At 51.5% G+C, this 12,403-nt stretch overlaps 4 protein-coding genes across 4 annotated transcripts; all 4 read right to left on the bottom strand.

Moving 5' to 3' along the window:
- Positions 1 to 1,125: 1,125 nt before the first annotated feature.
- On the bottom strand, positions 1,126 to 2,560 carry ColSpa_06507 (low-affinity methionine permease; the record flags this gene model as incomplete). The annotated part of the gene is made up of 2 exons (XM_049272719.1): positions 1,126 to 1,179; positions 1,433 to 2,560. The coding sequence occupies 2 exons, from the start codon at positions 2,558 to 2,560 to the stop codon at positions 1,126 to 1,128; spliced, it is 1,182 nt and encodes a 393-aa protein (XP_049128676.1).
- A 4,775-nt stretch (positions 2,561 to 7,335) lies between these two features.
- ColSpa_06506 (fasciclin-like arabinogalactan protein) lies at positions 7,336 to 8,610 on the bottom strand (the record flags this gene model as incomplete). The annotated part of the gene is made up of 3 exons (XM_049272718.1): positions 7,336 to 7,615; positions 7,668 to 8,430; positions 8,490 to 8,610. 3 exons carry the CDS (start codon positions 8,608 to 8,610, stop codon positions 7,336 to 7,338), a joined length of 1,164 nt encoding a protein of 387 aa, XP_049128675.1.
- Positions 8,611 to 9,462: 852 nt separating this feature from the next.
- On the bottom strand, positions 9,463 to 9,857 carry ColSpa_06505 (uncharacterized protein; the record flags this gene model as incomplete). The annotated part of the gene is made up of 2 exons (XM_049272717.1): positions 9,463 to 9,657; positions 9,741 to 9,857. 2 exons carry the CDS (start codon positions 9,855 to 9,857, stop codon positions 9,463 to 9,465), a joined length of 312 nt encoding a protein of 103 aa, XP_049128674.1.
- A 914-nt stretch (positions 9,858 to 10,771) lies between these two features.
- On the bottom strand, positions 10,772 to 12,034 carry ColSpa_06504 (cyclin CCL1; the record flags this gene model as incomplete). Its single annotated transcript, XM_049272716.1, has 3 exons — positions 10,772 to 11,029; positions 11,110 to 11,421; positions 11,480 to 12,034. The coding sequence occupies 3 exons, from the start codon at positions 12,032 to 12,034 to the stop codon at positions 10,772 to 10,774; spliced, it is 1,125 nt and encodes a 374-aa protein (XP_049128673.1).
- Between the last annotated feature and the right edge of the window lie 369 nt (positions 12,035 to 12,403).

The following is a 12,403-nucleotide window of genomic DNA, read 5'->3' as shown; positions in this document are numbered from 1 at the left end:
AGGCGACCCATCCTCATTGTCTTTGTGAAAATGCAAATCCGCATATACGTCCTTTTTCGAAACCGGGTGAGAAGTAACGGACAGGCTTTCAATAGCTTGGGTATTCTTGACAGAACCCAAATCACCCGTCGGCCAAATTTGCTGGACGGTTGCGGCTGCCATTGTAATTCTTGAGTGGTAGAGTATATAAAGATTGGATTGAGACAAGGGTGAGATGTGATCACTACTTCTAAGGCACTGAGGAAAAGAGGCTGAACAGAGGCATATTTATCCTTTATAGGGCAGTGCTTCCCCCGCGAGCACGCAATATTCGTCTGATCATAAACGATTTAGGATTGATAAGCAAATCCAATGAATCACTCCGTCACTCCGCGGAACCGGTCCTTGGATTGCCCAATGTGCACTAGTCACTGGCTGAGACATATGATTACTTCCGTGGTTTCAAATCTAGCTTCATGTGACAAGTCTTTCTGTTTTTCATTTACTGATGTCATACTTGGCTATAGATCTATAATCCGACTCGCATCATGCTGATTTAAGGGGAAGCATTACTACACCTCTCCTAAAATAAGGTGTAAGTCTGAAAAATGGTTTTATGCTTAGACCGTTTCTTCAATTCAAGTCTTGTTCAAGAGGCTGTGCGTGAGTGACGCAGTAGAATGCCTGTTTCCTGGATTACCCACGTGTATCTTACTTGCCCGTGTATATAATAAGGTCTCTATTTCATTTCGTCTTGCCACACCAAAGTGCATCATGGTATCCAACGAATACCATGGTGATGGAAAGGCTAGAGTCTGGAATTTATGAGCTTAGTTATAGTTGTACCATCTTGCAGAACTTCTTCACGTTCCTCAATCTTGTAGCCACATATATTTGGTATCAAAACAGTCCAAATATACCAGTACACAACGCCGCCGGCGAGACTTTTGGTACGTTAGTTGACAAAAGGGTATTGGGACGAGTCGAAAACGGTTACTCACATGCTTGCTCCAACAATTGCGTAAGTGGCATAGAACATGCCGTTTTTTGGCTTAGTGTCGGGTGGGAAGAATGGCGCAGCAAGGAGAGCAAAGCTCAATCCGATCCGCAACACCACTGCTGGGATCCACGCTTTGAAAGGCCTCTTCAGGTCGGGTCGCCGCCAACGTAGCCACAGAAGACCAGCCCCGACAGCAAGCGCTAAGAACTGACCTGGGTATCCTTCGACTTCTAGAATGAAAGAGTAAACCTCTCCAGATGGAGGGAGAGTTATTACCAGAAAGGATGGGATAAAATGGACCAGCAATCCGCCCAAAGGTGAATTGAATGGTCTCGTCGAGGATATTATGCTAGAAAACGGGAGGAAACCTTGTCTAGCAATCTCCTGTTTAGTACGGGCCTAGACGGCTATTAGCAACCTGAACCAAGTCGAATGATGCTTTTGGATGCTTACCGCAGAGAAAGCAACGACAAGGACGTTAGCCCCAGCGCTTAGCGCAACAGCCAACGGGAGGATGGTTTTGCCAACTCCCTCGCCAAAAGTTCGTGCAAAGAACAGAGCCGCTATAAGCTCACCGCTCTCTTTGATTTCCTCGGCAGGCACAATGAGGAAATACGCCACGTTGGTGAGAGTGTACAGCCCGCACGCAGTGATTAGGGCCGCCGTTGTCACTGACCGCAGCGTCCGCACTGGGTCCTTGACCTCGTTTAGAACATAGTTGGCGTTGTCAAGGCCAGAATAGGAGTAAAACACTTTGAACAGAGAAGTTGCAATAACACCCCAGTTCCAATTCGTGTCCTCCCAAAGATTTCCCCACGAGACGATGGCAGATGTTGACCGTGCCGATTCGGTGGGCGGTCGGAATAAAATAACATAAAGACCAGAGAATATCATGAAAACGACCAAACCCACTTTGATCCATCCTAGAAGGTTTTGTAACTTGACGCCGAAACGCGGAAAACATCCATGAATGGTAGTGACAGCGGTGAGCAGTGCAACTGCAAGTCCCTTTCGAAGAAAGTCGCTTGGATTTTCGCCACCAACAGCAAATAGCAGGTACTCGCTGAACACGATACAGTTGCTTGCCGTAAATCCCAAGAGAACAACTTGAATGGCGATGAGTGTTGACGCCAAAAAGCGTGGTCGACGATACGTAAACTCCAAATAAACTTTGTCGCCTCCAGATCGTGGAAGCATGGTACCAAACTCAAGCGAGACCATCAACCCACAAGCAGCAACGATGGCACCAACGACCCATAGTAGGAGTGCCAGACCCGGGCTGCCGACTGAGCGAAGGATTGCGCCAGGAGTAGCGAAAATGCCGCTGCCTATGACTCTGGAGATAACGAGGATGTATGCGCTCTGCCAAGTCAATGTGCGGCCAAGTGTTGATGTCTCTGGAAGCACATCATCCTCCACTGATCGGGTTGGACGGAGGCTCCCAGTGACGATTTCCTCCTCCCTTGACCCTCCTACTTTGCCTATTGAGTGCTTGACGTCCGGGACTGTTGCTGTAGACGATAGATGAGACGCCGTGGGAGATAGTAGAGGTCGCCGCTCGGGGTGGTCGAGGGTGTTCATGGCGGCCTTTTGTTTGTAGCACCAGTAAGCGGATTGTGCGAAGTTGAAATTCTGGTCAAGTTAGGTAGGAGAGGAGAGCATTCGGGAAGAGGTAGACGCTGAAGCTTGTATGCCGGATGCTGAGAAATCTACCTTGCAGCACCGCCGTGTAGAGTTATATGTTTCCAGCCGGATAAGGATAACGCGATAGCAAGAGAGTTTAGTGGACATGGATGTTTGGTTCAGCATCGCGGCACACATGTGACATACGTGATGGATCAAAAGGGGGTCAAAGGGATGTCAGCAGCAAATGGCGCATGTCCTCGGATGCTTCTTCCTGATAAGAATGTGGGTAAACCATCGCACCAGACTCGACCTAAAAGGGATGTCTCGAATAGCGTAATCATGTTTCAAGAAGGTGAGTTTCATAGGCAGAGCACAGAATGTCCATTTTGTGTTTGACGCGGATTCGCACGCCATCATGGCGCAAGGTCACGAAAATTGTTGGGGTCTGGTCTTCAACCTGGCTGACATATGGACAACGCCTCCATTTGGGTTCAGCTGCGCGGGGTTCTAAGCAGTGGTGCCGCTGGAGCCCCCACCTCGGCCTTGTTGTTCACATGGACAGTTGTGGCTACGGGCCGACCTCTAGCTTCCAGGGTCGCAGCCAAAGCTTCCCCCTGGTTGTCTTACTGGTAGTAGTACTATGGCACAAAATGCTTCTTCCAAAAGGTTGGCCTCCGGCTTACCCGGGCGACTCAAAGCAGTCAACAATTCTTACAAATGTGTAAGTATTCCAATCCATACTATTTCTTGCAACCTATAATTAGTAAATTGGATACTTTGCTTGTTTTACAGAGCTCTCTTTTCTGACATGCAGCAATGTAGACTTCCAAACCACCAATCGTCTCGAAAACGGAATACAAGTCATAGTACACTGGTCTTCCGAATCCCAAACAGAACGTGCTAACGTATATGCATAGCGAGTCGCCCATCATAGCGAGCCGCCCACTTTTCCTTAATTCTACACTCTTCACCTTCACAACAACCTTCCTCTACGTACGACCATGAGTTCCTCTTCAAATGAAAGTCGCATTATCCTTGCAATTGAAGCTATTAAAAAGGACCCAAAACTATCCGTTCGAAAAGCAGCTTCTATCTATAAGGTCCCGAGAACTACACTTCGCGACCGACGCGCTGGACTTCTACCACGACGCGAAACTCGTACGAATTCAATGAAGATGACTCAGGTGGAAGAAACTGTGATTCTTGAACGAGTTATTGACCTGATCGATCGAGGATTTCCACCGCGACTTGACGACGTACGAGATATGGCCGATTGTCTCCTTGACGAACGTGACGCGACGCGTGTCGGACCGCGATGGGCAGAGAACTTCGTACGACGCCAACCACAACTAAAGACGCGTTTTCGACGTAGAATCGACTATCAGAGGGCATTGGCTGAAGATCCTGCAATTGTGCAGGCCTGGTTTGCCCTCGTACGAAACACAATCGCGAAGTACGGAATACACGATGACGATGTCTACAATTTTGATGAGACGGGCTTCTTGATGGGAATGCTGTCGCACGCAAAGGTTATTACAACCTCTGACCGCCGTGGAAGGCCTCGTACGAAGCAGCCTGGCAATCGCGAATGGGTTTCTGTCATTCAGGGCGTATGTGCAGATGGCTGGGCGCTGCCTCCATACGTCATTGTTAAGGGCAAATATCACCTACTCTCATGGTATACCAATGGCCAATTCCCACCCGAATGGCGCGTCCACCCTAGCGAAAATGGATGGACTACAAATGAGATTGGCCTAGATTGGCTAAAACATTTTGAAAAGTGCACAAAGTCTCGCACGAAGGGTGTTAAACGGCTCCTAATCCTTGATGGCCACAACAGCCACAAATCCACCAAGTTTGACGATTACTGCAAGGAACACGGCATTATTGCTCTTTGCATGCCTCCGCATTCATCGCACGAGCTTCAGCCTCTTGATGTTGGCTGTTTTAGTCCGCTGAAGGCTTCATATGGCAAGGAAATCGAGAAGATGATGCGGATGCAGATTACGCACATTACTAAGGATGATTTCTTTCCTGCCTTCAAGGCAGCCTTTTTTACTTCAATAAGCAAAGAAAACGTACAAGCTGGTTTTAGACAGGCTGGCCTTGTACCATTCGACCCAGAAGCAGTTCTTTCCCGCCTGGATTTCAAGCCAAAGACGCCAACACCATCCAACTCATGCCCAAGCAGCCAGGGCTCCTGGGACCCAAAGACACCAACCACAGCACATGACGCCGTACGAAGCTCTGCTTCACTTAAGAAAAGAATCACTAGTCATCAAGATAGCTCACCAACTCATTTGTACGAGGTTGTTGATTTGCAAGCTAAAGGTATTAGCAAGTTAGCACACAAACTAGCTCTTGTTGAAGCCGAGTGCCGCGGGCTTCGTACGGCAAATGAGATACTAAGTAAGCGCCGGAGAGCTAAGAAAACCCAACTACGTCTTGGAGGGTCACTTAATACAGCTGAAGCTGAGGCAATACGGGTAGAAAAGGGGGTTGTTGATGCTGGAGGCGAAAACATGCGTCAAGAGGGTGCTCGTACGGAGGGGGGTGAATCGCGCGGGCGGCGATGTGGTAACTGCGGAAAGACTGGACATAATGTACGAACATGTCAGGTAGTTTGGGAGACCTCTGAAGAAGAGGCTGATGAGTAGTTTCAATTGATTTCGTACGATGTGGCTTAATTGACTTACACAAATGGCTGGAGGGTAGTGAAAGGTGGGCGGCTCGCTATGATGGGCGACTCGCTATGCATATACGTTAATGTAAAAGTCTAAACTTTCGATGGACAATACGCGACCAACCACCAGTGCTAAGAATGAGAGCGACAGTGCGCCCGCCCGTCCTCTTGTAATCCACATTGCTACAGGCCCGCATTTGAGCGTCCCTCCCCGGAGCAATCTCCGTTCTTCCGCGTCTGATGGTGTTAACCGATGCCAGATTACCGAGCCGTCACTCCGCAGATCTCGGAGGCAGGTTCGTGTGCGATTCGTGCTCGCTAGTATTCTTCGCCTTTGGTATTACTACTATCACTAACTTTAGCACCGCCTAGGTTGAATGCAAGTAAGGAAACCACATTTAGCTCTCCGGAACAATAAACCAGGGAAATTCTCTTTTGTGATTTCTATTTAAAAACCCCCAGACAAGTTCGTTGGTATCCTCGTTGACAAGATGGACCTACTCGAACAACGCGTGTGAATTCATGTCGATCCGGATCAAAACCTGTGGCATAGATTGGCGTCGTCTCCTTATAGAGGCATCCTTCTCGAGTAATGGTTTGTTACGCACGAGTAGGTCTGTTCTCGACCATCAGGTTGACATGATCCTCGACGAGATATTTGGCAATCTTGCGGATGCTAGCCTTCGACGACTGGATCAAAGTGGCTTTGCATGTGGTGAGATTTCCATGGAAGCCTGGCCTCGACTACCAGATAAATATGGCTAAACATCGTCAACAGCTGTCCATGAGGGAGTAAAACAACAGCGAGCCCAAGAGACTCTTTACAATCGAGAAGACTTACTGAAAACTCAACTACTTTAGCGTGAGTTCCTGATTGCAAAGCAAGCTATCACGCTCATCATGACTCGCCTTAGGGCTCTGTCTCTCTTTTCACCAATGGTCCGCTCGGGATGGGTAGCCAACTGCTGCCATAATACATCAACACATGGTGGTTTCGATTTTGGCTGCGATGATCTTGCCGCTGACTGCCGAGTCGCATGATAATTGGCAAAATCCTTCCGCGAGACACATGTCGGACTCCATGGCTGCTCGCTCGGAAACACTACTACTAGTATCATTGACGTTTCTTTAATCGACCCTTGCATAGATAGTCCCTGGACTTGCTTTAAACTGATGTATCTTGTCTGCTAGGTATTCGGCAGCAAGCCACTCAGCATCTCGAAGTACGCAACTATCAATTTCTTTTGGTAAACAATTTCTTCAAACTTTTGAGCTAGCCTTGTAATACTAGTATTTATAACTGTCAAAGTGACAGACGCATTACCCACCCAAAACAGCGAACCATTTCTGAAATAGAGGGCTAATAATCCAGGACGCTTTTCGGTGTCCTAATAGGCACAACACGCAGTAATTTGCATTTTCACTCGATTTCTTCCCAGGACATAGAAGCGGGGACGCCTTCGTGCCGATCATCGATCGAGTTTTTCAGCCCTTTCCATTCCGTTGATTCTGGGTGGCACGATGTCCGCTAGAGGCCTGTTTTGTCATCCGCTACCCCGGGAACCCCCCGAGACAGTTGTTACGATCTTGCCACCAGCTCTACTGCAAACCACTCTACTCCAAATTTCGTAAAATCATAATTCCTGTGGTTCATGGGGATCTCTCCATGATTGGAGACATGTACAACGATAATATTTTGTAACATGGTTTGACGTGTAAATGTGAACAGATTTGCCTGGCCAGGACCGTTCGCTGGAACAAATGGTTGTAGATGATGAGCATGCCAGCCTTGCACATTGGCCAAGACGTACAGGCAACTTCATCTGGCTGATACGTTTTCATTCTTCACATTCTATGTTACATTACACCTCCACACATCAAAATGCCATTTTCTTCACCGGTTATTGATGATTAAAAGAACGAACATAGGCATTAATTTATTAGTATCAACATTTTCTACAGTCCCTGGTATATTCACTCTGTCTCATTGCCCTCAATAGGAGTTATCTGTAATCTCGATTACATTAACAATCTGTCGTTCCGTAGCTTACATGTTCATGTAAGCGGCCATGCCTCCGAAAAGAGCAGCAGCGCCTACAGCAGCAGTGCGCATGGGAGCAGCCTCAGTGGAAGAGGAGGTGGTGCGGACACCGCCGCCGTCGTTGGCGCCGGTCTCAGTCGCCACAGGGGCGGTGGAGGTAGGGCCGGTAACACCGCTGGTGAACGGGTTGCTGCCGTCAGTAGCAGGACCGGCACCGGTGTACGCGGGAGGGCGGCTCGTGGCGGTGGTGTCGGGCTCGGCCGCGGTGTTGTTAGGGTTCAAAAGGCTGGCTTCGTGTTAGCTTGGCAAACTCTGTTCAAGGTATCGGACGAACTTACTTGTCAATGACATGCACGACACCGTTTGCAACTAGGACGTTGGGGATAACAACCTCGGCGTTGTTGACGTAGACGGTTTCGTTGATGACGCTGACAGTGATATTGGCGCCGTTGAGGGTGGTCAGGGAGGTGTTGGTGATATCGGGGCTGTAGAGAACAGAGCCGGCGACAACGTGGTACTGGAGAATGTTGGGGAGCTCAGAGCCAAGGGTTGCGGAGAGGTTACCGATGGCACGGAAGGCCTCGTTGTTGGGGATGAATATGGTCAAGTCCTTGGCAGAAGTGAGGGCCTCAGTGACGTTGGCGGCCTGGACGGCACCCAAAGCTGCAGTGAGGTTGGCGGCACGGAGGGTGTCAGCGATACCTTGAGGGACACTCAGGACCTTGTCAATCACGTGAATGGTACCGGCGGTGAAGTTGACGTTGCCGGTCGTGACGGTCGAGTTCTCTCTCAGAGCCGAGTAGAAGGTGACGTTGCCGTCTACGGTCTGGGCCTGAACGCGCTGGCCGCCGGTGATGTTGGCGTAGGTCTGGTTCTGGAGGAGAGTGGGGATGAACTGGGGCTCCTCGGTGAAGTTGGAGGCGTAGTATGTGCCGTTCAGGACGTGGTACTGGAGAATGGCGGCAACGAGGCCAGCGTCGGTAGCGGCAGCGCCGGCACTTGCGATGAATGCCTCGAGGGCCTCATTGCTCGGGGCCAGGATGGTGATGTTCTGAGCCTGCGAGAGAGCCTGTACAAGGCCGGGCTGGGTACCAAGAAGGCCTGTTGGATGTTAGAGGCGTTCTTATAAACACAACGAGAGGCCACCGATGATCACGTACTAGTAAGCGACGACAAGCTCGAGTTCTGGGAAGCCAGAGCGGCGGTCAAGTTCTGCTGGGCGCCGTCCTGGGCGAACGCAACGCCGGCCAGGGCCATGGGAATGATGTTCTTGATCTGCATGATGTGCCTCGTGGTATGGAGGAACTTATTTGGACGATGGCTGGAGTTTGTAGAAAGGGAGAGACGGGATATCAAAGAGCTATGCGAGTCCGAACCTGTAGAGCCAAAACATTGAGGGAGCAGAAGCGGCAGAGGGGCCAGTCTTTAAGCATTGTGCGAGCTCCCGGCTCACTCGACGCGCCCCGGGGCACGAATCATGACAAACACCTTACTGAGGATCCTGCTGGGGGTGACCAATCCCGTCGTTGTGGGTTACCATATCAAGCTTGTTGCCCAGGCCGAACAAGACTCACAGCTCGTCCGGGTTTCTTGCACCCCAGACAAGGGTCTTGGTCTACATCACGGCCAAGCCAGGAATTGGGACTGAGACTGGAAGGGTGGGGAGGCAATAGGACTGGGTGTGGAGCGAAGAGGCATCCCTGCCTCGCGACACAGCACGATGCTGGAGACTGGCTGATGAGCGGTTTGCGCTAGATCGCCGGCCAGAGGTGCCAAGTCGATCGTGGAGGTGATGCTTTTGGCCGGCGTATAGGCGGGACGAGGTACACACACCACCTCGGTAAAGATCAGAAAAAGCCCAATGCGGGTTCTGAGCTTTTTAGGCTTCCTTCCAATATGCAGACGAACAGGCTGTTCCGTGTCTTGTTCAATTGCTTAGGAGCTCTTGGAGCTCCCGGCTGCTAACAAGCCATGTACGTAACGAGCAGATGGTACAACAAGTGGGAGCTGTCCGTCTGAACATGCAATTCCCGGGCCCCATGACGGACGAATTGGCATTCCCCGAGGCAGGAAATCGGGAAACTACCAGAAATATGCGGAATGCCAGGAATCGCCTGACATCTTGGAGCCGGCTCAGTGGCCATTCAAAGACATTGAAGACATATGGACGCCATTGGCAGCACGCCGTGTCTTGGGAGCTGCGTAAGCTTGCGCCAGTCGGGCGCAGCGCAGGAAAATCGATGTCGTCAGGACAGACGGCTTAGCGCCATTGAGACCGGGAGGGGCTCCGATGGCGCCGGCGACGAGCCGTTCTGGTGTGCCACTGTTCTGTTCTGGGGGGGTGTCGGAGACGCGAAGACAACACCGGGAACCCATGTTTTGTTAGTCATGTCATTTCAGCGGAGACGAACATTGGAGGAGAAGGCATCCGCAAGCTTCCTGCCTTGCAACTCATCCTCCCTCGCGGGTTTTCGTTTACCGCCATGTGCGAACCGAGCCTTGACAGGGATGCGAGATGGCGACTTCATGATATCGTCCACTATCTGCTGCTGTGGTCTAAGCGGAACAATAACACAAGAAGAAAAAAAAGGGTACAATCGGCGCAGAGTTAGAGTGACACCGCATCCGCTTCCCCGCATCCCCCAGCTGCCACCCAATGCAGGGCCATTCGGGCCATTCCCGTTCCTCCTTGGCTTCCCCCCAGTAGGTACCTCGTTTCCGTGGTGTTCCAGTGAGTGTTCCCCGGCCCATCGAGACACGCATCCGCAAATGGACTAGGGTGTTGTTGAATGGAAGAATAAAAAGCGCGGCCAAGCAAGTAACAGCATAAGCTTCTTGGGTTCCAAGAGCTCCACAGGGCCGGCTGTGCCGACTGATGCCCGTCGTCTCGGTAGACTTGTGTGATGATATGGGCAAATCGCTGCGTCATCGATAGACCTGAACGATCGCGACTTTGGCGCTTGTTGCATCGTTTTTCTCTACGGCGCATTCCTCCTGGCGCAGAATGGCGGCTTGGCGGCTGCATGCTGACTGGCCCTGTCCCTTGCCTCGGGCACTCTGAAAGCAATAGATTTGAACCCGTTGAGGCCTCCGCGCATGTCTAGACGAACTTCTCACAAGGCACCAAGGAAAACTCCAGCCACCACCCAATGGCGGGGCAGAGCGCGCGTTTCGAAGTAAGAAGACGAGGAAGCCGGGTCATGGCTACGTAGTCGTGGATCAACATCCTAGGACGACTGCGTGAACGAGGGGTAAACAGAAATAATTTGGGTATCGCTTCTCGTATGTATGAATTGGGACATCCCGTCCGGTCCACTCACGTTTTGTGGCTTTGCGCAAGTCAAGCATACCTGGACCTCATCACGCCATGCAGCATTTTGCGCAATTTTGTTGCCCGATGACAGTACAGGCAGTTTCGCAACCCAGCCAATCGTTCCCTTCTCTATCCCAACGAGGGCCCAAAGACGTCGTCGCCCTCGGTGACCTTCCTCCGTTTGGGATCCCGCGCCCCGTTCCCGCCGAGTGCTCCGCCATCTCCACCGAACAAGGCACCGTCTCCCTCGGCCTTTGTGCGTCGAGAATCCTTCTGCGTCGCCAACTCGCGCCGAGCCTTCTGCAGAGCCACAAGATCTGCACGATCGGGATCTCTGCACTTTTTGAGCTTTCGTAAAAGCGGCTTGATCAACTTTGTACTCTCCGGCTGTGCCACTATGTCAGCCTTGTCGCATATCACGAGAGCGGACCCTTGTCATCTTTGGGACTCGGCCTAGGACGACTTACAGTTCCCCAATACTCGTCCAGTCTCTCCGGAGGCTCAGTCGCTAGCAATTCTCGGCATGATTCTATTGCGCCCATCACCTTGTCTCGCAAGTCGTGTCGCGGTGTGGTGTCCATTCCATCATCATTCGAGGTACCGTTCTGGCTAGGGGCAAAAGCTCCCTGGACCAGTCTCTCGGCCAATCCTCGATCGGCAAGCGAGAGCGAAGCCAGCATGATTTGGCTCGGCGTGTAATGGAAGTATGCATCGGTGACGAGGGAGCTGAACTTAAGAACAGCTCGGGCACGAAAATGGGCCGAGTCGATTCGGGCTTTCTACACCGCTTGTCAGCAACTCCTTGTGAATATGAAAAGTCCTTCACGTTCAACGCACCTCGAGGTCGGCGTGTCGCCGCAGTTCCAGTATAGCTCCTTCTAGCGCACGGAACGGATGTCGGACGTCAAACGCGAACCGCACACCCTGACAAAGCAGGAACTCCCCGGCCAGAATCTCCTCCTCGGTCGTATTGGGAAACTTCTCTGCGAGTTTGGCAAGCCGTGTGTACAGCCCTTCGGCCTTGCTGCCGAAAAACAAGCACGTCTTGAGGACGTCTTGGGGCGGGTACGTCATGATGGAGTTGGTGACATAGAAGCGGCGCAAGAAAACGGTCGCGGTGGCTCTGACTTCGGTGGGTAGACCGCAGAAATCGGCCGCGCGAATAAGATCCACCGTAAAGACTTTCAGCAGCTGTGTTTCTTCGACAGGTGTCAAGAACTCGGGCAAAGACTCGACTTCAGGGTCGATCCGTTTCGTCTCGATGAGGCGGCTGGTGATGTGGGTTCGTGCAAGCGAGTTCGTCTGTTCGCGTAATTCTGCCAATTTCGATGGGGAGAAGGACCACAAGCGGTATTGCGTCGAGAGTCGGTAACGCGCATCTTCGGTTGCCATGGCGGCGGATTCGTGCTAGGAGGTGGCGATGCGATCAAGCGTGGGCAGTTGAAAGAAGTAGGGTCGTGAACAAGGTCAATTCAATTCCTAAGCAGTCGCAGGGGCCAGGACGAGTGGCAGTCTTGCCGCGGTGATCGAGGCTCTCTCGGCAAAGAGAAACTGGAGGTGACAGCCGGAGTTGAATTCAGCAAGCGTTGAACTGAAGCTGACGATTGACGTACAGAAAGTGCAACCAGATCGATCTTATCGTTGCCAATCAGATAGGTACCAAACGGGAAGCTTGAGCCACACTCTAATTCACGTGATGTGGCTTGACGACCCCCGCCGTCGGCCGAGTCCGGCAGCTACGGGCTTTCGGAACGGTACTGA

The sequence above is a fragment of the Colletotrichum spaethianum genome (genome assembly GCF_022836535.1).
Source record: "Colletotrichum spaethianum MAFF 239500 DNA, contig15, whole genome shotgun sequence".
In the NCBI taxonomy this organism is placed as follows: domain Eukaryota; kingdom Fungi; phylum Ascomycota; class Sordariomycetes; order Glomerellales; family Glomerellaceae; genus Colletotrichum; species Colletotrichum spaethianum.
The sequence above is the reverse complement of the archived record's forward strand: the minus strand, read 5'-3'. Positions and strand labels throughout refer to the sequence as shown.